Source organism: Herpailurus yagouaroundi, unplaced genomic scaffold, assembly GCF_014898765.1.
Source record: "Herpailurus yagouaroundi ecotype Mexico unplaced genomic scaffold, PumYag 67793, whole genome shotgun sequence".
Classification (NCBI taxonomy): domain Eukaryota; kingdom Metazoa; phylum Chordata; class Mammalia; order Carnivora; family Felidae; genus Herpailurus; species Herpailurus yagouaroundi.
In genome coordinates, this window is record NW_024420586.1 from 4,517,016 (window position 1) to 4,544,789 (window position 27,774).

General features: G+C 44.9%; 1 protein-coding gene and 1 non-coding gene across 2 annotated transcripts; both read left to right on the top strand.

Annotated features, from left to right (window-relative positions):
* The first annotated feature begins 20,646 nt into the window (after positions 1–20,646).
* Positions 20,647–20,750, top strand: LOC121026188 (U6 spliceosomal RNA). The gene has a single exon (XR_005788293.1). It is a non-coding gene; the product is annotated as a U6 spliceosomal RNA (small nuclear RNA).
* A 4,470-nt stretch (positions 20,751–25,220) lies between these two features.
* On the top strand, positions 25,221–26,131 carry LOC121025984 (melanoma-associated antigen B4-like; the record flags this gene model as incomplete). Its single annotated transcript, XM_040468813.1, has 1 exon — positions 25,221–26,131. A coding segment is annotated over one exon (777 nt), but the record flags the coding sequence as incomplete, so codon positions are not given.
* Between the last annotated feature and the right edge of the window lie 1,643 nt (positions 26,132–27,774).

A 27,774-nucleotide genomic window follows, 5' to 3' on the forward strand; every position in this document is an offset into this window, starting at 1 on the left:
CACAGAATCCAAAGAAGGCTCCAGGCTCTGAGCTGTCAGCACAGAGGCTGACATGGGGCTTGAACTCACGAAAGTGAGTTCATGACCTGAGCCCAGGTCGGTCGCTTAACCGACGGAGCCACCCAGGGTCCCCCCTCCTTTTTTTTTTTTTTTTGGAAGTTGGTATATTCTGCCTTTAGCAGATACTCTAATTTTTTACCTTTCCCACCTCTTGAAGCTCAGAGGTGATTCCCTGCCTCTTTCTATGTTAACACACACAATGTTATCATATCCGGCTGCCTTTGTGGGGCTCTGCATTTTGCTTTGAATCAGTGGCTCCATTACAAGCATATTCTCATCAGGTGGCCAGTTAATTGCACTGAGGCCTGTAAATGTTGTCCTGTGAGGGGAGAACTGGACACTGGTGGACACCAGTCAGTGTACCATGAGTTACAGTCCTTGTACTTTAAACCTTTTGGATAAAATCATTTTAGCCTCACCAAGAAGTTATAAAAATAGTACAAACCGAGTTCTCGGGGCACCCGGGTAGCTCAGTTGGTTAAGTGTCTGACTCTTGATTTCAGCTCAGATCATGATCCCAGGGTCATGGGGGTCATGGGATTGAGCCCTGTGTCAGGGTCCACGCTGAGAGTAGAGCCTGCTTAGGATTCTGTCTCTGTCTGCTCCTCTCCCCTACCTGCACTCTCTTAAATACATACATACATACATAAGTTCCTTTTCCCCAGCTTTAGCCTGATACATGAGTTTACGTAGAGTCGTACATTTATCAGGGCCCTGAATGGGGCATGTAGCCGGTCAGTGAATAGATCGTGCCACTCTTGATCTTGGGGTTGTGAGTTTGAGCCCCATGTTAGGTACAGACATTACTTAAAAAAAGACTTAGAAAATAACATTGCTGCCCAAGATTATTAACTAAATTGTAATCTAATTCAGATTGCCAATTTTTTTTTTAATTTTTTTTTTCAACGTTTATTTATTTTTGGGACAGAGAGAGACAGAGCATGAACGGGGGAGGGGCAGAGAGAGAGGGAGACACAGAATCGGAAACAGGCTCCAGGCTCTGAGCCATCAGCCCAGAGCCTGACGCGGGGCTCGAACTCCCGGACCGCGAGATCGTGACCTGGCTGAAGTCGGACGCTTAACCGACTGCGCCACCCAGGCGCCCCAGATTGCCAATTTTAACATGCACCTATTTGACAGGGGAGGAGAGTTCCCTAAGTTTTTTTTCCACATGTATTTTTCATTTTTTTTTTAATGCTTATTTTTGAGAGAGACAGAGACAGAGTGCAAGAAGGAGAGGGGCATAGAGGGAGACACAGAATCCGAAACAGGCTCCAGGCTCTGAGCCGTCAGCATAGAGCACGATGCGGTGCTCAAACTCTCGAACCATGAGATCATGACCTGAACTGAAATTGCACGCTTAAGTGACTGAGCCACCCAGGTGCCTGCCACTCGCGTGTATCGATTCATATAACCACTACCACAATCAGGATGCAGAACTGCTCTCCCACCATATAAAATGTCTCCAACACTCTCCATTTGAAGTCTTGCCTTTCCCCAGACCTTAAAACCTGACAACCATGGATCTATTCTCCATCACTACAGTTTTGCCATTTTGAGAAGATTCCATAAATGGGATTTTACAGTATGTAAGATTTCATATTCAGGTCGCATTTTTTGCTCAGCAGAATAGTTCCAAGATCCATGCAGGATGTTTCATGTATCATTGATTGGTTCTCTTTTTAATGCTAAGGATTCCATTGTATTGATGTACTTCAGTCTTTTATACATTCACCAATTGAAGGATAGTTGGGTTATCTTAAATCCTGGGCAGCTACAAATAAAGCTGCTATGTACATTTGTCTGGGATGCTTTGGCATTTCTTTTCTTTAAATTCCTAGGAAAAGTCTGCTTGATCGTACGGTAAGCGTGTATTTGACTACAAAAAAACTGACAAATTGATTTGTAGAGATCCTGGATCATTTTACTCTCTCACCATCCATGCACGAGCAATCCAACTGGTTGTAATCCTCACTACTGCTTGGTATTTTCGGGGGTTTCTACTTTCACTGTTATAGTAGGCGTGTCGCTGCAGGTCAGTGTTGTGTGAATTCATATTTCCTTAATGGACACTCAGGGTGAACATATCAGCATGGGCCTATTTTCCATTCACAGGTCCTCTTTTGTGAAATGTTTTCAAGTTCCACACACATTTTCTAATTGGACTCTTTTTTTATTATTGCCATTTGCCATATTCTTTCTTGTTTCATCTGGGTACAAGTCTTTTGTCAGGTGATTTGCAAACATATGCAAATCTTCTTGTTTATGGTTTTTGTTACCTGTCTTTATTTTTTTTAATTAGGTTTATTTATTTATTTTCAGAGAGATAGAGAGCATGGGAGGAGCAAAGAGACAAGAAGAGAGAGAGAATCCCAATCAGGCTCCACACTGTCAGCACAGAGCCTGATACGAGGCTCAAACACATGAACCGTGAGATCAAGACATGAGCCAAAATCAAGAGTCAGACGCTTAACTGACCAATCCCCCCAGGTGTCCCTGTTACCTGTTTTTAACTGCCTCTTGTAAAGCAAAAGGTTTTACTTTTGATGAAGTACAAGCGATCAATGCCTTCTTTAGGGATCTAAAGTTAGGTGCAAAAACACTTGACGGTGGGGCGGAGGGGCATGCCGTACGCTGTGCTTGCTCTGAGCCTGCAACAGAAGGTAGAGGATAAGATCAGATCAAGAAAAGGTTTTAAAGCAAAAATGAACTATTGGGACCTCATGAAGATAAAAGGCTTCTACACAGCAAAGGAAACAATCAACAAAACTGAAAGGCAACCAACGGAATGGGAGAAGATATTTGCAAATGACATATCGGACAAAGGGCTAGTATCCAAAATCTATAAAGAACTCACCAAACTCCACACCCAAAAAACAAATAATCCAGTGAAGAAATGGGCAGAAGACATGACATCCAGATGGCCAACAGGCACATGAAAAGATTCTCGATGTCACTCCTCGTCAGGGAAATACAAATCAAAACCACACTGAGATACCACCTCACGCCAGTCAGAGTGGCTAAAATGAACAAATCAGGAGACTATAGAGGCTGGCAAGGATGTGGAGAAATGGGAACCCTCTTCCACTGTTGGTGGGAATGCAAACTGGTGCAGCCGCTCTGGAAAACTGTGGAGGTTCCTCCAAAAATTAAGAACAGACCTACCGTATGACCCAGCAGTAGCACTGCTAGGAATTTACCCAAGGGATAGAGGAGTGCTGATGCATAGGGGCACCTGTACCCCAATGTTTATAGCAGCACTCTCAACAAGAGCCAAATGATGGAAAGAGCCTAAATGCCCATCAACTGACGAATGGATAAAGAAATTGTGGTGTATATACACAATGGGGTACTACGTGGCAATGAGAAAGAATGAAATATGGCCCTTTGTAGCAACGTGGATGGAACTGGAGAGTGTGATGCTAAGTGAAATAAGCCATACAGAGAAAGACAGATACCATATGTTTTCACTCTTGTGTGGATCCTGAGAAACTTAACAGAAGACCATGGGGGAGGAGAAGGGGGAAAAAAAGTTAGAGAGGGAGGGAGCCAAATCATAAGAGACTCTTAAAAACTGAGAATAAACTGAGGGTTGATAGGAGGTAGGGGAGAGGGGAAAGTGGGTGCTGGGCATGGAGGAGGGCACCTGTTGGGATGATCACTGGGTGTTGTATGGAAACCAATTTGACAATACATTTCATATTTCAAAAACAAGGTTTTAAAGTTCCGCTCTCTCTTCTTCCCAGTGAGCCTTGGAACAATGAATTTCCACTGCTACACTAAAGGAATCAGAGACAGCACCTCAGCCTGTACATACCATGGGTTCAGGTAGTGGAGACCCTCTGACTCCAGAGAATATAACAAACACCTGAAGACTCTTTAGGAGCACCTGGGTGGCTTAGTTGGTCAGGAGTCCGACTTCAGCTCAGGTCATGACCTCACAGTTTGTGAGTTCAAGCCCCACATTGGGCTCTGCACTGGCAGCATGGAGCCTGCTTCAGATCCTCTGTCTCTGCCTCTTCCCAGTTTGTGTGCTCGCTCTCTCTCTCTCTCCAAAATAAATGAACATTAAAAAAATAACATCTGAGAACTCTTTAAATACCAAAATTTTTAATTATCATTTTAATAAAGTATAAAGAATGGATGAAAAACAGAATAGTTATTATCACAGTGAATCATATGGTAAGACTAAATAGTTTTTCATGGAATTTTTGAGATGATGTCTATGTATATAGGAACACAAAATCCCTCACATACATAGTTGGTAGATTTTCTTAGTATTCTGTATATAACTTACTATAATTGAGGGTCAAACAAAGCCACTGTGCTTGACATTGCAACGCTAAACAATGTCAAAGCATCAAGAGCTCACAGAATCACCTGGTTTGGCACTTTTCCTTTATAAAGGAAGTTTTTTTTTTAGACAGAGGATATGTAGAGAGACCAAGTCTGGTGGCTGAAGAGAAGGGACAGGTAACCCTGTTTATTTTCTGACAGCCTGCTATGGCCTGAATGTTTGTGTCACCTCCAACATTCCTACGTTGAAACCTATGTGATTAGGTCACGAGGGAGGAGCTCTAGTGAAAAGGCGCCAGAGAGATCCCTCACCATGTGAAGATGCAGTGAGAAGTCAGCAGTCCACAATCCAGAAGATAGCCTTCACCAAGCCAACCATACTGTCATCCTGACCCTAGACACCCACACTTCAGAACTGAAAAGTTTCTGTTATTTATAAGCTACCCAGTCTGGTATATTATTATAGCAGCCCGAATGGACTAGGACACAGCCTGTCACCTGTCCTGGGCACTATGCCTTTTGTTGCAGGTTCTTTATCTCTAGCCTGGGATCCTACCTATTATTTACAAAGGGTCCACTTGAGCAAAATCTCAGAGCTTGTAGAGAGTTGTAGTCAAGGAGCAGTAATCACATATGAGGATCTGCATGATGGAGGACTAAAGTGACCACAAACCTCAGAGCATAGGGACACCTGGGTGGCCCAGCTGGTTAAGCACCCAACTCTTGGTTGTGGCTCAGAGGTCATGGTTTGTAGGGGTGAGCCCCACATCTGGCTCTGCACTGACAGTGCAGAGCCTGCTTGGGATTCTATCTCCCTTTCTCTGCACCTTCCCTGCTCTCTCGCTCTCTCTCTCCAAATAAATAAATAAATAAATAAATAAATAAATAAATAACGTTTAAACAAAACACAACAAAACACCTCAGAGCATAAGCACTACTACATCCTTGCCTCTGCTTTCAGACCTGAGAGGTACCAGCCAGCTGTACTCAGCTTTGGCTGAGGTGGTACTCAGGATCTGGAGGGACGTCAGGGCATGGCAGTAAGACAAGAAGCATCATCCATTTCCTCTGCCCCTCTTTTCTGGGTATTGCCACAAATTGCCTGCCATTAGGAAAGAGAGCAATCTCCAGGCCTCTGACATTCCCGCAACCACCACCCACAGTACCGCTGATGCGTCACGTAGCAGAACTGAAAATGATATGAAGCACTTCATAAGCCCCATCTGCCACAGAGAACTCACGCAGAGACCCTTAAACCAAGAAGTCAGCTTAGTTGATTCAGTTCCTTTTGCTCATATATAAAATTAAAGAGCCCATCCCAGAGAGCACACATGCTGAAAAAAGGTTGACAAAAAGCACAGGGACCATTTTCCTGGGATCCTCTGGAGAGCCTCCAATGCATGGTGTTGGTCTTTGCCCTTGACTTGAAGGATTCTGACCCAACTAAGCGATGCCCTTGTTAGCACACTGGATTTCACCCGTGATGGGAATTAGAGTGCTACCAGGGGTTGCCAAAGGCTGGTCTCCTGATAACCTTCCTAGGCATGACCTTTGTGAAGAGCAACTGCACCAATGAGGAGAGGTCTGAGAATTCCTGAATATTATATAGATATATGCTTGGAGAAAGCCCTTCATCTGCAGAGAAGCCAGAAAACTCATGACTAGACATTTGGTACAAGAAAGAAACTTGGAGGTTCAAGCATGCTCCTGATAGTGATCCCACATGCTGTGAATTCCTGTGGGGCCCAAGAGCTCAAAGAAACCAACTAGATGAAAGCCCTGAAATCTCTGACCAAAGACAATGATATGGTTCCATTTCTGCTACACCAATATCAACTCTTTGGGAGATGGGGAAGGAAGAGCCTGAGCCAGAGCTGCCAATGGTACTGCCAGGGCTCGGGCAGGCCCCAGGGTCATAGCCAGAAGCTTTTCTACCCCTACTGAAGTCTTGGGGCAGGTTCTTCGCTTCCTGACTGAATAGGTCCTTCTACCTCCGATGTAGAGAAGGACTGCTGTCGGGCAGGAGGGAACACATAGATCACCATCATACTCCTGTTTTACTGGGTAACTTGGAGGGTTTTCTGCCTTCTTTCCACCCTTCCTTCCTTCCTTTTATTCTTCCTTTCTATCCTTCTTTCTTCCCACTTAGTTTCTCAACATTGTTCCTTTCAACAGAAAATTTATCCAGCTTCAGAATGTAAGCTTATGAATCACTACTTTGACCACACGTTTACCATTGTGCATCAAGTTGAGGAGTAGGAGCTATGCTGTTTTGTATAACAAACTGGTAAATTTTCCATCTTATTTGGTGATTTAAACAGAATAATATGGCAATTGAGCAACTGCTTCTTTGGAAATATGAACGAACCGAACAGTAAAACTGTCATGCTAAAGAAACAGAGAGAAAGCAAAAAATGAATGCTCAACTCTTGAATTCCCTAAACATACAGTTTGTTCTGAAAATTTAAACATACACATACCTACACACACACACACACACACACACACACACACACACACACACAGACTGACTCAGCTTATTCAAGAATGCAGGAGAAATTAAATTTCACTAAATTTGATAATATGTTCATCGACTCGTTCATTCCCTCACTGTTAAGGGAATACCTGCTTTTTGGAAAACACCACGCTATTTCTGGGGATGCTAGGATTTCTGTGATAAGAGCAAGTGGAAATGGGTGGGGTATTACGGGAGTGCACCAGGATAATTTAAAAGAAGAAAATAGAAGGTGGGAACGTAAGCAAGAGCAATTAAGAGTAACTTTCCTGAGATAAGTCTGCTCAGGAGTTCAGTAACTGCCATTCTCCAGTTACTGAAGTTCAAGTTTCACCCTGTGGTCCAAGAGGTAAAGGCTATGGGAGTGGTGGACTGGTGCCAAAACCTCAAATGATGTGTCTCTGAGGTGAGAGAAGAAAGCAAAGTAGCTCTTAGCAGTTACATGTGATTCCCTGAGAAACTGGGAGAATGTTTCAGTTGGAGCATTGTTGGTAGGCACTGTGTACCTGTCCCACCACATGTCAGAACCATGTGCAAGGTTTAAGTGTGGACTTCAGCTCAGGTCATGATCTTGCGGTCCTTGAGTCTGAGCCCTGCATCGGGCTCTGTGCTCATGGCTCAGAGTCTGGAGCCTGTTTCGGATTCTGTGTCTCCCTCTCTCTCTGCCCCTCCCTCATTTGTGCACTCTCTCAAAATAAATAAATAAACACTAAAAAATGTAAGATTGGAATTTGGAGGTGATGTCCTTGGATCAGGCCTTTGAGGATCTTACAAGGGTGAGAAGTATTTGGTATCAGGAAGGGACATGACACAATGGGGCCTACCGGGCAGATTGTGGCAGAAAGAACTGTTCAGGGGGCCCATGATTCCCTGCCTCCTCGTAGCCATGCATTTGGGTACTCATACCCTGGTATCTGAGGAAGAGATTCTGACAAAAGCGTTAGGATGTCACTCTCATAATCACATTATGTTACATGTCAAAGGTATGACAACACTCGTCTGATAACAGACATTGCATAAGACAGCACTTTACTATCAGATATGCTCTTGCTATCTTGCTTGCCTTAAAGAAGAAATCTGCCATGTTTCAAAAGGCCTGTGGAGAAAGCAAAGTGGCAGGATTGCAGGCTAGGTTTAGGTACTGAGGTTAGTCTCCATATAATAGTCGGCCAAAACAAAACAAAAAAAGCCCTCTAAGTCCCAAAGATGAAAGGAAATTAATTCTGGCCAACAAAATGAGCTTGAGAGTGGATTTTTCGTGGTCGCTTGCCATGTCCAGTCTAACATGCAAGGAAGTCACTTGGTCACACCCCTCCTCCCAATAGGAAAACCTATGAACAAAGTGAATATTGGCAACTCATCTTAGATCCATCAGAGAACTGAGGTCACAAGGCTAATGGCTGTCCCCACCAAAGTGGAGAGAGAGACCAGTTGAAACAGAATCACAGCTCACAGGAGCCTAAGTCCAGGAGCAGAAAGCAGTACTGGAGCTGGTACCAGGAAAGGAACACTTAAAGTGTATTTCACAAACTGCTGGAGACTCGCTGGAGACTAGCCTCGAGTTAAAAACTCTAGGCACGTATGGGGTGCCTGGGTGGCTCGGTCGGTTAAGCGTCTGTCTTTGGCTCAGGTCACGACCTCACAGTTTGACTTTGGCTCAGGTCATGACCTCACGGTTCCTGAGTTCGAGCCTCACATCAGGCTCTGTGGTGACAGCTCGGAGCCTGGAGCCTGCTTCGGATTCTGTGTCTCCCTCTCTCTCTGCACCTCTCCCGCTCACACTCTGTCTTTCTCTCTCTCAAAAAATAAATAAACATTAAAAAATGAAAGAAAAAAAGCTCTACGTGGGCCTAGTCTAATAGGGACCCCTAAACTTTTCTAAGTTTTACTTCTAGGAGCCCTGGCAGGTTCTTAGAGTGACAAGAAAAGTCAGGTAAAAATGTCACTGTACTTCCAGCAGGGGAAAGGAACAAGTAGTCCTCCTCAAGACTGCCCAAAGCCTTCCTAAGAAGGCTTGCCTACAGAGAAATTATTACCAGAGCCTAATCGAGTAGAGTTTTATCCAGAGCCTTAACCATCTAGGGGAGAGGAAATGCCAACCCTAGCCCCTCTAGCCTTCCAAGAGGAGGAAGGGAAATACCAGAAATAGGCCCTCTTCACTTCCAGTTTCACTGAAGGACTGAAAAAACTGAGAAGCACTTGTGAAGTCACAGCCCGGGGGCACAGGCTCACGACAGAACTGAGAATGAATCATCAGATCATGGAACACTCCCCCATGTTCCAGACATTACTACCACATCAGCACAGCTCCTATATAGTCACAAAGGAATGCAAGGGAAATAATTGTACATGTCCCATCTTCTTTAAGAAAAACAGAGGTGATAAGGGGTGCCTGGGTGGCTCGGTCCGTTAAGCCTCTGACTCTTGGTTTCGGCTCAGGTCATGATCTCGTGGTTTCATCGTTCGAGCCCTGGCTCAGGCTCTGCACTAGCAGTGTGGGGCCTGCTTGGGATACTCTCCCTCTCCCTCTGTCTCTGCCCATCTCCTCTTGCACTGTCTCCATCTCTCTCAAAGTAAATAAATAACTTTAAAAAATAAAACAAAAACTTTAAAAAAAGAAAAGAAAACAGAGAAGATGAAAAGAAGGACACCAGAGAAAATTTTGTTTCTGACAAGTGCAGCTATAGCAAACAGTAAACACTGCTTAACTCCAGGCCAGAAAATCATAATATCTTTCACCTAGTACATTACATCTAGCTTTCAACAACAACAAAATTGTAAGTCATACTAAAAACAAAAAACAAAAACAGAGTTTGAAGAGGGAGAGCAAACATCAGATCCAGACTCAAATATGGCAGACATTTTGGCATTATCGTATCAGGAATTTATGTTTTTTTATATTTTTAAATTTTTTCATTTATTTTGGAGACAGATAAAGAAAGACAGAGCATGAGTAGGAGAGGGGCAGAGAGGGAGACACAGAATCCGAAGCAGGATCCAGGCTCCCAGCTGTCAGCACAGAGCCCGACACGGGGCTCAAACTCCCGAACTGTGAGATCATGACCTGAGCCGAAGTCGGATGCTTAAACAACCAAGCCACCCAGATGCCCCCTAATATCAGGAACTTAAAATAACTCTGATTAGTATGCTGTGGGCTATAATGGAAAAAGGGAAATGACATATAAGAATAAATTGAGGGTAATGTAAGCAGAGAGATGTAATCACTAAGAATCGTAAGGCAATGCTAGAAATCAAAAACAATACCGGAGAAATGAAGAAAGCCTTTGAAAGATTCATCAAAAGCCTGGACGTGGCTGAATAAAAACATGAATGAATTTGAAAACATATCAAGAGAAACTTCCAGATGAAATGTAAAGAGAAAAAAGAATGAAAGAGATGGAAGAGAAAAGCCCAGCACTGAGGGCAATGACAAAAGGTATAATATCCATGTAAAGGGAACACTAGGAGGAGAAGGAGAGAAAGAAACAGAATATAGGAAATAAAACTGACTGAGAATTTTCCAAAATTAGTAACAGTCACTAAACCACAGATATGAAAAGCTCAGAGAACTCCAAGCAGTATGATTAACAAAAACTACATCTAGACATATCATATTCAAACTGTAGAAAACCAACCCAAAGAGAAATTCTGGGGGGAAAAAAGCCAGAGAAAAAGACACCTTACCTAGAGCCAGGCAAGCAAGAACAGAGTTGAATTAAAGCTTGAAAGAGTTGAAAAAGATAAACAAAACTACCAACCTAGAATTCTATATTGAGAAAGAATCTCCTAAAGGGAAGGAGAATAAAAGATAGTCACAGACAAACACAAACTGAGGAAATCTGTCACCAGTAGACCTCCTTTGCAAAAAGTTTTAAAAAGTTCTTCAAAGAGAAGAAACATGATATAGCTCAGAAACTCTGACCTGTACAGAGACAAGAAGAATGTCAGAGAAGGAATAAATAAAGGCAAAATCATTTTTTAATTTGATCTAATAGATAAGAGCTCAAATTAGTAACAGAAACAATCTATTTAGCAATTATGATTGATTTAGCAATCAGAAGCAGGCATCAAGCTCCATGCCGTCAGCACAGAGCCCGACGTAGGGCTCATACTCACAAGCCATGAGATCATGACCTGAGCCAAAGTTGGACGTTTAACCGACTGAGCCACCAGGCACCCTTAGCAATAATTAATTTAAAAGTCAGTGGTCTAGGGATGCCAGGGTGGCTCAGTCGGTTAAGCGTCCAACTTCAGCTTAGCTCATGATCTCACGGCTTTTGACTTCGAGCCTGCGTCGGGCTCTGTACCGACAGCTTAGAGCCTGGAGCCTGCTTTGCATTCTCTGTCTCCCTTTCTCTCTGCCCCTTCCCCACTGGCCCTGTCTCTCTCAAAAATAAATAAACGTTAACAAATAAAATCAGTGGTCTAAATATACTGCTTAAAAGACAAATTCTTGGAGGAGATTAAAAAAAAAACAAGACCGTATTACATAGTGTCCACAAGAAATCCACCTTCAATATAAAGATACTGACAGATTTAAGAAAGTAAAGAGATGGAACAAGATACACCTTTCTAGGAAAAACAAACGAAAGCTACAGTAACTATTTTTATTTCAGATGAAGCAGAATTCAGATCAAAGAAAATTACCAGGGATAAAGAGAGGTACATCACCATAAAGGAATCAGTTCTCCAAAATAAATTACTACCTTTAATGTGTATGCACCAAAAAACAAAGTGTCAAAATACATGAGAAAAAAAAAAAACACTGATGAGACAAATCCACGAATATAGGTAAGAGACTTCAACACACATATCTCAGTAAGTGACAAATGCAGCAGTCAGAAAATTCTTAGTAGTATAGTTAAACTGAAGAGCACCATCAATGAAGGTCTAAACAGCAGAAAACATACTTTTTTCCAAGCTCACATGGAACAAACATCAAGAAAGACCATACTCTGCAGCATAAAACACCACCAAATGTAAAGAACAGAAATGATACAAGTATGCTATAGGACCACAAAAGAAACTGGAAATCAGTAACAGAAAAACAGCACAAACCTTCAAATACATGGAGATTAAACAACATTCTTCTAAATAAAAGATGGCTCAGAGGACTCCCAAGAGAAAATTTTTTTTAATGTGAACTACATGAAATGAAAATACGTATATCAAAACCTGGGGGCACCTGGGTGGCTCAGTCGGTTAAGCATCGACTTTGGCTCAGGTTATGATCTCACAGCTCATGAGTTCGAGTCCTGCGTTGGGCTCTGTGCTGACAGCTCAGAGCCTGGAGCCTGCTTCCGATTCTGTGTCTCCCTCTCTTTGTGCCCCTGCTCCTCTCTGCCCCTCCCACGCTCTGTCTCTCTTTCTCTCAAAAATAAGTAAACATTAAAAAAAAAAAAAAAAAACCCTGTGGAATGCAACAAAAGCAGTGTGTGGAAGGACATTTGTAGCCTTGAATGCATATATGAGAAGTAAGAAAGATCTAATCTAATAACCTAAACTTCCACCTTGGAAAAGCAGAAAAAGAACACCACATTAAAATCCTAAGTACAAGTAAAGAAATAATAAATATTAGAGCAGAACTCAATGACAATAAAAGTATCAGTAGAGAAAAAACAAAAGCAAAAGCCGATTCTTTGAAAATGTCAATAAAATTGATGAACTTCTAGCCAGGTTAAATAAGAAAAGAAAGGCACAAAAAGTATCCAAAATTAACGAAGAGACCATTGCTAGTGATTTTGGAGACACTAAAAGGAAAATAAAGAAATGTTAAGAACAATTTTATGCTCACAATTTGATAAATTGGGTGAAAGAGACCAAATCCTTGCCAGACAAAATCTACCAAACAGTCACAAGGAAAAACAGATCCTCTGACTAGAACCATCTCTATTAAAGAAATTCCATCAATAATTAATAACCTTCTAGAAGAGAAAACAACCATCCCAGAGGGGCTCATTTTCTTTAGGAGGAAATGATACCCATTTTCTACAAATCAGCAAATAAAAAGATGCTTAGCACAACATCGAATTTGGAAATTGGGAATTAAAACAACGAGATACCACAACACACCTATTAATTAGAACAGCTAAATCTAAAACCCAGAAAAACCCAAATGCTGGAAAGGATGAAGAGCAACAGCGACTCTCATTAGGGGCTGGTGGGAACGCAAAACGGCAGAGCCGCATGGAAAGGCAGTTTAACAATCTTACAAAAGTCAACATACTTTTGTCATACAATGGAGCAAATGCACTCCTTGGTGTGTAACCACGAGTTGAAAAATTATGTTCATACAGAAACCCGCACACAAATGTTTACTGCAGCATTATCCATAAATGACAAAAGATGAAAGCAGCCAGGATGTCCTTCAGCAGGTGAATGGATAAACAAATTGTGGTACATCCAGACAGAAGACTGTTGAGCGATATAAATCAGTGAACTTTCAAGCTATGAAAAGACATGGAGGAAGGCTAAATGCATGCTCCTAAGTGAAAGTAGCCTATGTGAAAAGGTTACATACTATATTATTTCAAATGCATGGCATTCTGGTAAAGGTGAACCTATGGAGACATTAGAAAAGATGAGGGATTCAGGGGGATGGAGGGAGGGCGAATAAGTGGAGCACAGGGGATTTATAGTGCAGGGGAACCACTCTGTGTAATACTATATGGAATACTACAATGATGGCTACATTAGTCAATACCCATAGCATGTACAACACAGGGGCGTCTGCGTGGCTCAGTCAGTTAAGTGTCCAATTTTGGCTCAGGTCGTGATCTCACAGTTCTTGAGTTCCAGCCCTGCACCGGGTTCTCTGCTGTCAGTGCAGAACCTGCTTTGGTTCCTCTGTCCCTTCCCTTCTTGCACTCTCTCTCACGTGCGTGTGTGTGTGTGTGTGTGTGTGTGTGCGCGCGCGCGTACATGTGGATGCACTCTCCCGCAAAAATAAACATTAAACAAAAAAGCATATACAACATCAACACACAAAGAGCGAACCCTAATGTATGCTCTCCACTTTAGCTACTAATAATGTAGCAATATTGGCTTATTAATTGGAACAAACGCACCAGGCTAATGCAAGACAAGATGTAAATAACAGGAGACACTGTGTAAGGGGCTGAGCGGGTATATGGGAACTGTACTTCTGTCCAATTTTTCTGTAAACCTGAAATAGCATGAAAAATATAAAGCTTCCGAATAAATAAATATCCTCTCAGAGTTATATACTGAGAATACTTTCTGTTTTCCTGGATAATCTGTTGCAGTTCACCAATTATTTTTATTGATTTTCTCACACCAAACCTTACTTTCACTTTCAGGGGGAAAAAAACCCAACTCTTTTACTACAGTTAAATTTATTCAAATTTCTTCTATCATTAATAAGTAAAATATAACAAAGCCTACCACCCCATGAACTCTGCAACTTGAAACTTCCTCTAAATAACTCTGTTTCAGTTTTAGTGCCTGTAAGCATAAACACATACACATACTCAAAATATCATAAAGAGAGAGAGTCAACTTGTAAAAAGAAAAATGTGAGCACTGAAAATAAAGCTCTACAGTACTCTACTGCTGGAAACAGTCCAAGTGGTACTAACGGGTGATATTTATTGTATTAATTAGATTGATGACAAAAATGTTTACAACATCCAAACGACTGAACAGCATATTCAATGCAAAGAAGCAAAGGTAGGAAACAATACAGATGAGTGCAAAAGTGATCAATTAGAGGACAGAAGACCCAAGTAATGAAAGCTAGTACTTTGAAAGGTTTTACCTAACCATCTTTATAAGTATTACAATCATAAATGAAAGAAGCAGTTATATGTGATATTAGGTAAATAAAACCAGGCAAAATTAAGGTGCAGAACAGATATAGCAATTATAAAATACCACAATAAGTATTACCAAGATCTCAAGATAAATAAATGATGGACAAAGAAGTTCTACCTAGAGAATTTCAGATTTAAAAAAACTCAGGAATTACAGAATGAGAAAATCCCCATCCTGCCGCCTCTAACAGATTCATGGATAAAGATGATGACTGATAACATTACCATGAAGGAAAAAACAGACATCAGCTATCTCCTAATGGAAGCGCACAATTTTACCTCTGGAGTGTGCCTGACAATAAACAAACACCTAAACTTTAATGCGAACAAGATTCTACCTCTAATATTGAGAATTGCTGCTGCTGAATGTTTGGTAATTGCATTCATTCCTCTGTTCTCCATACTATTGTTATCTGTTTGAGAATTCCTATGATAAAAGCCTTCTATAAATATAAACATGATGTAAGTATCATGTCTTTAATATAAAAAGTGATATCCAGGGAGATCCCATTTTATGGTCATTCTCAGATACTGTGTTTTTTTACAAAGTGAAGGTGTGTGCCAACCCTGTGGAAAGCAAGACTATCGGTGCCATTTTTTCAACAGAATTTCCTCACTTCTTATTTCTGGGTCACATTTTGGTAATTCTCGCAATATTTCATAATTTTTCATTATTCTTATATGTGTTATGGTAGTGTGATCAATGATCTTTGAGGTACTACTGTAATTATTTTGAGGCGCCAAGAATCACAGCCATATAAGATGACAAACTTAGTAATTGCTGTGTGTGTGTTCTGACTGTCCCATCAACCAGCCGTTCCCCCCGTCTCTCATCTCATCCAGCCGGCCTATTCTGAGATACAGTAGTATTAAAATTAGGCCAGTTAGTAACCCCACGATGGCTTCTAAGTGTTTAAGTGAAGGGAAGATTTCCAAGTCTTCCACTTGAAATCGAAAGCTAGAAATTGTTAAGCTTAGCGAAGAAGGCACGTCAAAAGCCAAGGTAGGCCAAAAGCTAAGGCTCTTGCACCAAACAGTCAAATTTTACACGTAAAGGAGAAGTCCTTGAAGAAAATTATAAGTACTACTACAATGAACACACACTAGTAAAACATGGAAAGTTTCAGTGATCTGGATAAAAGACCAAACCTGTCACATTGTACATACCCTTATGCCAAAGCCTAATCCAGAGGAAGGTCCTAACTCTATTCAGCTGAAGGCTGAGAGAGGTGAGGAAGCTGCACAAGAGAAAATCTGAAGCTATCAGAAGTTGGTTCAAGAGATTTAAGTCAAGAAGCTACCTCCACAACATCAAAGTGCAAGGAAAAGCGGCAAGTGCTAATGTAGAAGCTACAGTAAGTTATTCTCAAGATCTAGCTAATATAATTCACCAAGGTGGCTACACTAAACATAGATTTTCAGTGCAGATCAAACAGTCCTTTCTTGGAAGACGATGCCATCCAGGACTTTCACAGCTAGAGCAACGAACTCAAGGCCTGGTTTCAAAGCTTCAAAAGACAGGCCAACTCTCTTTTTAGGGACTAGGGCAGCTGGTGACTTTAAGTTAAAACCAAAGCCCATTTTCCCTTCCAAGAATCCTAGGACCCTTAAGGATTATGCTAAAAATACTCTGTCTGTGCTCTTTAAACAGAAAAACAATGCCTGGATGACAGCACACCTGTTTACAACATGACATATGCAACATTTTAAGCTCCATGTTGAGATCTACTGCTCTTAAAAAAAAAAAAAAAAAAAAGATTCCCTTCAAGATATTACTGCTCATTGACAATGCAACTGGTCACTCGAGAACTCCAATGGAGATGTATAATGGGATTAATGTTGTTTTCATGCCTGCTAACACAAGATCCATTCTGCAGCCCATGGATCAAGGAGTTATTTTCAAATTTCAAGTCTTATGATTTAAGAAATACATTTCCTAAGACTATAGCTGCCATAGCTAGTGATCCCCCTGATGGATCTGGGCAAAGTCAACTGAAAACCTTCTGGATGGGACACCTGGGTTGCCGGAGTCCAGCTCCAGCAGATCCAGGGGTTCCCGAAGGATGAACGGTGTCGGTGAAAATAAAATAAAATTAAAATAAAAAACTGGAAAATAAAAAACTAAAACTAAAATAAAAATGGACACAGACAACAGCAGTGTGTTGAACTGGCCGATTTATTGTAGCAAACGTGGCATTATATTTGCTAGTGATTTCCTTGTAGCATACGTCATCTATGTTTTTCTAACATTATCTAATTTTGAAAATGCTCCTATGTATAAACGACCTTTAAGAAATAGCATGGTGATTTCCCCCTAACTTTGCCGCATACGCTTTGATTATAGATTAATTTCTTACATTATTCCATTATGTATCTGCGTTTATCTATAATCTACAAAGCGTTTGCTTCGCCGTTCTCGTGAAAGGCCCTCCATTTCTCAACACCTCAAGCGGAACAGTTACAGGGACGTGACCTCCTGACCACATGGGGCCAGAAGAACAATGTGTTCGCCTCGTCCGAGGTGCCAGGAAGGGGCCGAAACCCCTTCCTGGCAAGGCGTTAGAAACCCATGCCCCATACATTCTCAGAGAGACCATGCACCTAGGAACCAATGAACCATTCTGTAGCTTAACCGACTAGGTTCAGTCATCATCTGGAATGCCTCCGGGGGGCCAGGTGGGCCTAGGGGTTGAAGTCACCCGTGCCCAGAGATACACTCCTTAGTTGCCGGAGTGGGGCTTTCAAATCCGTATGTCTCTCCTTTACAGGCCCTCTTTGCTGGCACAGGTATGAGGCTATCCTTCCTGTAAGTAGAGGAGTCTCCATGGGGGATGGCAAGGGCTAAACCTAAGGCCGCACAATTTCTGGCGGAACCTTATTTTCTTCCCTAATGGTTCTTTTCCCAGGGGGCCTGCCCAGGGCCATTCCCTGACAGACAATACCCCAGGTAGTTTTAAGGCCGAATTACCTAAAAGCGGGAGGACAAGAAGCTTCACTGTGGGCGGGCCACCCTGCAGTCACCAATCCATCCACAGCCCGGGCCCTGCCACTCAGGCTGGGACAGCTCGGCTTCTATCACTGGATGGCTCAGTGGGTTAAGCAACTGACTTCGGCTCAGGTCATGATCTTGTGGTTTGTGAGTTCAAGTCCCGTGTCAGGCTTTGTGCTGATGGCTTGGAACCTGGAGCCTGCTTCAAATTCTGTGTCTCCCGCTCTCTCTGCCCCTCCCCCACTCGTGCTCTGTCTCTCTTTCTTTCAAAAAATAAACATTTAAAAATTTTTAAAAAAAGAAAACCTTCTGGAAAGGATTCATCATTCTAGATATCATTAGGAACATTTATGATTCATGAAAAAAGGTAAAAATGACCATATTAACAGGAGTTTGGAAAAAGTTACTCCAATCATAATGGATGACTATGAGAATTTCAAGACTTCAGCGGAGGAAGCAATTGCAGATGTGGTGAAAATAGAATGGGACTAGAAAAAAGTGGAACCTGAAGATAAGACTGAAACGTTCCAATCTCATGGTAAAACATTAATGGATGAGGAGTTGCTTTCTGTGGGTGAGCAATGTGGTTTCATGAGATGAAATCTATTCCTGAAGATACTATCAAACAGCATCACATGCTACAGAGAAACTGTGTGTGAAAGGAAGAGTCCACACATGTGACAAACTTCACTGTTGTCTTATGTTAAGATATTGCCACAGTCACCCTAACCTTTAAAACCACAACCCTGATCAGTCAGCAGTCATCAACACTGAGGCAAGACCCTGGAGCAACAAAAAGATTATGACTGCTGAAAGCTCAGATGATGGTTAGCTATCATTAGCAATAACGTACTTTTTTTTTTTTTAACATTTATTTATTTTTGAGACAGAGAGAGACAGAGCATGAACGGGGGAGGGGCAGAGAGAGAGGGAGACACAGAATCGGAAGCAGGCTCCAGGCTCTGAGCCATCAGCCCAGAGTCTGACGCGGGGCTCGAACTCAGGGACTGTGAGATCGTGACCTGAGCTGAAGTTGGACACTCAACCGACTCAGCCACCCAGGCGCCCCGCAATAATGTACTTCTTAATGAAGAGACGTACTTTTTAAAGACAAAATGTATTACACATTTAACAAACTACAATATAGTGTAACATAACTTTGATATGCACTGGGAAACCAAAGAATTCACTGGACTCTCTCCGTTGCAGTGTGTGCTTTACTGGAGTAGTCTGGAGCCAAAGCCACAATATCTCCAAGGTATGCCTCTGTACTTCATCTTACCATGTATATCTCAGCTCACTGTCTTACCATATAAAGCAACCAGTCAATTAATTGATACAAAAGGCATTTATTGAGCATCAACAAGCTCTAATTTTCTCCAGAAATTGTTAAAAAACAATTTCCTTCTCATTTTCCTCACTTCTAATAGAACTGGTATCCTTTGAAAAGTTTTTTTCCCCTACGGGACACTATCCTTGACGACTACATAAAACACACTCACCTTTGAATATTTAGTACAACTTCTTAAGTCCTAGCTACTTGCAGTATAATTTCAATATGGCGATTACCACCTTCTTACTTTACATATTTTCAAATGTACTTAAAGTATCCTTCATTCAAATTACATAAAAGTAACACATATTTTATACTCATGCATCATGAATAAAAACCAGTTTAATGCATATACACCTGAAACGGCATTTAGAAATTTTACTTAGTTAATCTATCTCACATAAGCAGAACCACATGAGTTTGGAGTTTTTGTTAAGCTATTTTTTTAAGCTATTTTTAAATTAAGGTGTGCACACTGTTTTCTTTTTCTTTTCTTTTCTTTTTTTTTTTTTTTAGACATAATGCATTTGCACAATAGACTACAGTATAGTGTGAATGCACAGGGAACCGAAAAATTCATGTGACTTGTTTTATTGCAGTACGTATTATGGTAGTGTGGAATTAAACCTGCAATGTCTTTGAGATATGCCTACAAAACACAGCATTTTAATCAAGATATTGTGAAATTAAATAAAAGAAAACTCATTTCAAATGGGGTCGGGAGGCTAGAACGGGGAGCTCTCATGTCCTACCACTTGTCTTCAACTGCAGACAGGTAGACATGCATTCCCAACAGGAAGAGCTCAGACTTCACCACAAGAGCAGGAGGAAAAGAGACTATCTCATTGCCCAGTAACATCCCAGCCAATGAGAGACGGTCACAACTCTGCCAATGAAAAGCCACTTTAAACTCCCAGTTTATTCCAATGGACTTTCTAAGAGCTCCGTCCAACTCCTCTTTCCATCTACCAGAGTATTCCTCGACTTTGTTCTTGGACTTGCCTGGAGTTGTGCCATAGCTTGCAAGTCCCAAACTGAAATTCTTTTCTATTTCCAAATAAACCCATTTTCCTGGTGAAATAACTACATGCTTTATTTTGAAGGTTACTAATATATATGATTAAATAGGTCCACAGAAAAACAGAAATATTCAATCAACAAAATAAGAAACTGAAACAGCAGTCCAACCCAAGGCAACATCAAAATATTTCAGGGCCATCCAGGCTTTGGGGCTTACTGCACAAAATGGTAAAGGAAAAGGTAATTATCTCATGAAAATTCTTTTAAACTATACAAAAAGATTTGCAGTTATTCAACCATTTTAATAGGCTACCTCTTGTTGATACAAAGACCAGATGAGAATCCCTCAATAAAACAACACCGAAACCAAGCTCGCTTGCACGAACACCCTAAATCAATTCATAGTGTTTCCAGTATAGCAGAGAATCAACATTAGAAAACACTGCCAAATGGAAATCACTATGTTGACAAAAAAGGGGTGAAAGGGACAGGACTATGTACGAGGATAAAGAAAAAGCCTTTCGTCCCCCAAAATATATAAGTAAATAACACTTGTTGATGATAATAAGTTTTGGCAAACTTGCATTAGACAAGAATTTCTGTGCTCCCCTCAGCAGCACATATACTAAAATTGGAATGATGCAGAGATTGGCATGGCCCCTATGCAAGGATGACAGGCAAATTTGCAAAGTGTTCCATATTTTTTAAAAATATGTAAGAATTTTCATTTTCTAAAATCTACCGTGAATATAATAAATGTGAACCACTGCAATAGGGTTGAGAAGATAAAGATAAGTGGTATTAAATCCACTGTCTATGAGTGAATGAAAAAAAATACCCAGTACACAACCATCGCACAAGAATAAGAATACCAAAGTAAATAAGACAAAAGAATAATGAAAAGACATTGTGGTAACAATATGATCTCTTAATTAAAAAGTTCCAAATAATTGGTACAGAAATTATTTTTTTTGATTTTTAAAAAATTAATTAATTTTTTTTTGTTGTTCTTAAGAGAAAGAGAGAGTATGCAAGTGGGGGAGAGGGGCAGAGGAGAGACCAAAAGAATTCCAAGCCAAGTCCAGGCTCAGCATGGAGCCTGATCCCAGGATCCTGGGATCATGACCGGAGCTGAAATTGAGGGTGGGACACTCAATCAACTGAACCACCCAGGCGCCCCGGTACAGAAATTATTAAGATACATAAGCAACTTCAGAAAGATGATATATAAAAGATCAATATAGTCAATTATGGAATCTGGCCAACAAAATCACTGACAAATTACAATATGTAATGGAAAGTATATCACTGAAAACAACAATAATAGCCAAGATACACCTAAAACAAAAACAAAAAGACACCTACAAGTTCTTTAGGAGACAACTATAGGGACGCCTGGGTGGCGCAGTCGGTTAAGCGTCCGACTTCAGCCAGGTCACGATCTCGCGGTCCGTGAGTTCGAGCCCTGCGTCGGGCTCTGGGCTGATGGCTCAGAGCCTGGAGCCTGTTTCCGATGCTGTGTCTCCCTCTCACTCTGCCCCTCCCCCGTTCATGCTCTGTCTCTCTCTGTCCCAAAAATAAATAAATGTTGAAAAAAAAAATTAAAAAAAAAAAAGGAGACAACTATAAAAACTCAAAAAAGCAGTTTACAATGTTTATTTATACAAAAGAGAACACTGCAAAGCTATCAATTCTCTTTACTGTATTTACAGATTTATGGCTTTACCTACAGCTACAAAAATGACACCAACTCAGGTTGCTTTTTCCTATAATCAAAACCAACCCTGGAAAAACTGACAAAGAAAGAAACAAACAAACAAAACAAATATGAACAAGAGCAAAACAACAAAAATGATGAGCCCCTGGGGAATACTAACTCTGTCTTGAACTAGAGTATCTATGTGGGCAGGCGGAGGCCTGTGTGTGACTGAGGACAGTACGTAGCCTGCAAGAGAGGCAGATGACAGAACTGACTGGAGGGAAGGTTTTAAGTCCAGCCCTTGATCCTTTCAGTATTCCCTAGGACAATGAATTTCTACACCTTCAATAAAGGAACCTAAGGCAGCTCCTCAGAGCCTAAGTGCCAGGACCAAGCGGAAATACCAGGACTGCACCAAAGCAGGGGTTTATATTGGAAGCATGAGTCCACAGGCTGTGCTAAAAACCACTTGAAAATATGCCAGTGAATGTGAACTGGCCTTTATTAACACCTTACGAGAACAAAACGCATAAAATAAAACAGACTACTAGCGAGTATCACAATAATTGCACATAAGGATGGAAACTGGTCCCAGAAACCATGATCAGTAAGAATGATGTCAGCCAAAGAAACCCCGGGAAGAGTGATCAGGCTAAGGGGCAACCCACTTTTCCATGGGATTCCTAAGGGCCTTGATAGGGGGTGTGATGAGGTATGAAGTGAGCAAAGGAAAGAACTCCAGAGTTGCTAACTCCAAGTTCCTTGAAAGAAATCGAATGGGCTCCTCCACCCAGAAAGGAGAACACAGCAGGATTCTCATTCTGTGGCAGCCACTTCTGGGAAGCCTCAGGCAGGAGTGGCCTGGTGAGAAGGAACTCATGAAAGGAGGCTCACAAAGTCAAACCCTGAGGTGTAAGGAGTTGGCCCTAGGCCAGCTAATTAGAGGTAACCAAAGAACTATTAGAAATGAAGCGAAACATTGAGAGACTGATGAGAGGTGCATGCACGACATAGGAGAGAACAAAATAGTCCCTGTCCTGTCCTGTTTGGAGGGCACCAAGTAGAGTTGCTAAGCTCAGAACCCCAAAAACACCCTACTTGAGGCTGGGAGGGAAATGATACGAAAATACAAAATGTTAAAAATACAAATGATACAAAAATACAAAAAAAAAAAAAAAAAAAGATACAAAAATCCAAAAAACCCCAAAAATGTTAAAATAGAATACAAGTATCATAGTAATTATGCACAGGCCAGAATTGTATCCCAGAAGCTTTCAGAAATGGCAGTGACGTCAGTCAGAAGACACAGGCAGAGCTATGAGGCTAAGAAGCAACTGACTTTCTCTGTGGGGTTCTCAATACCATGGTGGGGGTGAGAGGCTTCAGTTACCAACGGGAGCAACTCCGGGACTGTGAAGAACTCGGTGCAACATCTCTAACCTCCAACACGGGGCCGCAGAGGACTCTGTCCTCCCGCGGCCGTCTCTGCAAGGCCTCTGGCAGCAGTAGCCAGCAGAGGTGTAGCTGCACTTCATATCCCGAGTCACAGGCAGTGATGGCATCGACCTAAAGGCAGAAGAGGGACATCGACCAGCACCCAAAAGGACTCAAGGAAAGACACCGAGAGAGGATTGAGGCAGTTCCCACACGGAACACGGGCTCCCCCAAAGGCAACACCTGGCCATCGTCAGCTCGGGGGAGCCCCAGCCATGGCTGCTAAGCTCAGACCCCCAAACATTTCCTACTGCTGGGTGCTTAGAGGGAAACGAGACGCTTGGTCTGAGGCCCTCGGACACAGCACAGCAGAGGGAGGGTTCACAGGAGCTGCTAAGAGTCCGCCAAAGCCCGCGTGCGAGTCCTGCGCGAGGGACTCCAGCCCCCCTGGAACCCAGCCCCCCTGCGCATCCCCCCACGCCAACCCCAGAGCCCGCCCCCTCCGCTGTCGATCTGGGGGCCAGGCCCACGTAACCGGAAGTGACCCTTCCAACTTCCTCCCGGCGCTGGGCAGTGAGGCCTGGTCGGACAGCCGTTGCCTCGGCTGAACACGAGGAGGGGGTCCCGCGTCCCGTCAGGGGTCAAGGTGAGAGCAGCCCTGGCTCGACCACCGCGGGGACGTTTCCCCGACACCCCCAGCCCCGTCTCCCCTGAAAAGAGGGGCCCACGCAGACCCTGGCCCGCTCCGCCCCTGCTCCGGGGGCTCGGAGACCCCCGTCATGGCCGTTCATCCCAAGTGCCTTGGCTTACCCCGCCGGGTGTCAGGGATTGCAGGCCTCGGCCCCAGGCTGCTGGACGCTGGCGCGGCTCGGCACAGGGAGCCATCCCTCCCAGGCCCTGTGGAGGGAAGGAGGGGACCCTCGTGAGGACTGGGGGGACTCCGTACTCCGCGACAGGGGCGACGCAGCGTCCCCGCTCCTGACCTTGGCCGGCGGCGGGGGGGGGGGGGGGTAGGGTCCGGGCCCGGGCCCCGGGGACCAGAGGGACCAGAGGGAACGTGGCCTGTCCGCTCGTGTCAACCCTGCAAATGCCAGGAAAGGAAGGCCAGGCTGAGACAGCCCCGCCACGTCTAAGAAATACCAGGCGTGAGGCCGGGGGGAACTGTGTCCCGAAGCTGCAGCCAGCAGTCAGTGGAAGGGAGGGTCCCAGGTCCTACCCGGAGCCCAAGTGGGGATTCTGCGTCATTCCCAGCACCCAAGGAACCCAGGACAGAGAAGGCCTGCCACGAGTGTTCATTCAGCACCAGGTGCCCCCTGACTCCATGGGGGGCCGAGGCGCTCCCTCCTTTCGGCCCCGTGGGTCCCCTGGAAGATGGCGGGGTCGCCTTCAGAGCCGGAGACGGGGGTGGGGGCCTGGGTCGGGCCCACAAGTACCGTGCCGAGCCTGAATGTGACGGAGAGGGCCCCCAAACCCGGGACCCAGGGCTCTCCCGCGTCAGTTCGGAACCCCGCTGTCACCCGAGTGGCCCCCAGGCAGGGCTGTCTGCCTGGGGCCCAGGCTCCCCCCACGTGCCTCCACAGGGTGCTCGGCCGGGGGGGGGGGAGGGGGGGGGGGGGGAGGGGGCAGGCCGACCGGGACGTCGGGAGCCCTGGGGGGTCGCCCAGCGGTGCCCTCGAGGACCCTGCAGGGGCGGCCTTGGCCGAAGGCCAGGGGGACTCTCCCTGCTGAAGGCTCTCAGGGCAACTCCTGCCCCCCACCCCCGCCCTTACAGGTGTCCTCGCTGCCTGCCAGCCGGGTCCAGCGTCGTCATGCCGCACCGCCAGAAGAAAAAGCTGCGCGCCCGCCAGAAACGCCACGAGGGCCAGGGTGAGGGGCAGGGTGTGGAGGGTGCTCAGGCCGCCGCCGCCGCCGCAGCCGCAGCCGCAGCGGCGGCGGCGGCGGAGCCCCTTGGGGAGGCTTCCCCGGGCTCCCCCCGGGCGGGTGCAGCCCAGCAGCCTCAGGGTGCCCCGGCCCCCGGGTCCCCCGGGTCCCCCGGGCCACGTGAGCAGGGCGCCGAGGGCCCGGCCGCGCCCCCCGCCCCGGGGGCCCGCAAAGACCCCCTCAGCCGCAAGGCCGACATGCTGGTGCGGTTCCTGCTGGAGAAGCACGCCAGCAAGGAGCCCATCACGCGGGCCGCGCTGCTGAAGATCGTCAGCAGGAAGTACGAGGCGCACTGGGCCGAGATCCTCAGGCGCACCTCGGAGCGCCTGCAGCTGCTCTTCGGCCTCGAGCTCCGGGAGGGCGACGCCGGCGGCCGGGCCTACGAGCTGGTCAGCAAGCCGGGCCTGGAGGGCGACGGCGGCGACAAGGGGCCGCCCAAGAGCAGCCTGGTCATGGCGCTGCTGGGCGTGATCTTCATGAAGGGCAACCGCGCCAGCGAGGAGGAGGTGTGGGAGTTCCTCAACGTGCTGGGCGTGTACGCGGGCCGCAGGCACCCGATCGTCGGCGAGCCCAGGAAGTTCATCACCCAAGACCTGGTGCGCCAGAAGTACCTGGAGTACCGCCACGTGCCGGGCAGCAAACCTCAGCGCTACGAGTTCCTGTGGGGCCTGAGAGCCCGCGCCCACACCAGCAAGATGGAGGTGCTGCAGGTGCTGGCCAAGATCAACGACACGGTGCCCAGCTGCTTCCCCCAGCTGTACCGGGAGGCCCTGCTGGAAGACGCGGCGCGCGAGAGCTCCCCAGGCGCAGCCACGGTGGCCTCCGCTGGCGAGGCTGCGGGCCCTTCGGGAGCCGGGGAGCCGGCCCGGGCCCGGGTCGGCCGCGGCCGCCGAATCTAGCGAGGCGGGTGGGGCGGCTGCTCCTCCTGCTCGGGGCCGGAGGGGGCCCTTGACCTTCCAGGTAGTGCAGAGTCCGGGGGCTGGAAGGAAGGAAGTAGATCTAACAGTTAAGAAATCTTCAGTTAAACATTTTAAGTAGTAGTAGTGGCTTTGTTTTAACAAAGGGGGCCCTTGACCTTCCAGGTAGTGCAGAGTCCGGGGGGCTGGAGGGAAGTAAGTAGTTCTTCTTCATATTTGTTCTAAACTCTTAACTAATATCAACACACATATCATTCATATTTATTTAGGTGTTTACAAGTTTTTTTCCTAGTATCCCTTATTTAGCACTAGAATATAAACTTAAGAATGGCATGGCTCTCACCTCCATGGCTGTTCCTCAAGGGAGAGTTACAGTGTTGTTGTGTGCAAAACAAAGCCACAGACCATCGATATTGCATTTATGGTCCAGAAGTAGGTAACATGGCATGCAGTAGGGATTTTCATGGCTGTGTGAGAAGGGGAAAACAGAAAAGAGCGGGGAATAGCCAACGGAGAAACACTAGTTAAATAAAAGGAAAAGGTGTTTAATTCATGGTTTGCCTTTTCCATTCAGTCTCTTAATAAAAAGAAAAGATGTGTTCTCAAGAATGTTTGTTTTGTCTCTGTGCACTGTATATTCCCTGCTACCTGCTGGATGAAAAGTAAACTCAGATGGGGCCCTTGGGTGGCTCCGTTGGTTGGGCGACCCACCCTTGGTTTCTGCTCGGGTCACGATCTCCAGTGTGGTGGGATCAAGCCCCGCATCGGGCTCTCTGTTGACAGTGTGGAACCTGCTTGGGATTCTCTCCCTCCCACCCTCTCCCTGCCCCTACCCCCACTCTTGCTCCTTCTCTCTGGACATAAACAAGCATTCAGGGAAAACCAAACTCAGGTGGGGGGGCGGGTGGGAGGTTGGGGGTTCATACCAATCCTAACTGCCATTCGCTCAGGCCGGGTATTTTTCTACTGAGCATGTGAAATGCTTCCTATGGTACATAACTTCCAACATTCCTATAGCAAACTTCCTTTACAGACAAAGCACCGGTAAACGCCTCAAGTTCACGGGAGTGGTGAGTGACCTCCCTGGGACTGGATCCCTGCTCTGGATTGGTTTAGATCCATCTCAAGACCCATGCTCTTCCTTTCCTCCCAGCTTTTCATTCTTTCTCTTCTCATCACTCCACACTCTGTCTCATGGGATAAACAAAACCCTGACCCAAAGTGGCGTTTCGGAATACACAGCCACGGTAATAATAATGCTACATAACTGTGTAGCGTGACCAAAGATAAGAAAAAACTGACATCCAGTGTCAACAGGATCACCTGTACATGCAACGTCAGACAACCCAAAAAGATCAGGGGCTCTCAAAATCCTGACGGGCCCCACCTCGTCCCTATAAGAAGTAAATCCGTTAGAAGGAGAGGCCCAGAAGATGCTGTCTAGCTGGCAAAGAGAAGGATTCTTCTCTGACAGCAGACCATCTGGGCAGCCCCCTACCCCCAGCCTCCCAGGCCTCCCCCCCCCACCCTTGCCTAGTGTCACATCTTCCTAGGGACAGTGCCCAAGTCCCTGCAAGGCCTGCAGTCAGAAACCTGCTCGAGGGTCGGCAGGGATGTGGATTTCCCAGCAGCCTCTAACTGAGGAGAGGACAAAATGAGGACCCTAGACACCCACACCCCAGAACACGGGATTACCGAGGTGAGCTGCCCTTACACCTAGGGGGCCTCAGGTAGAGCCGTACCTGAGCGTCCCCTCCTC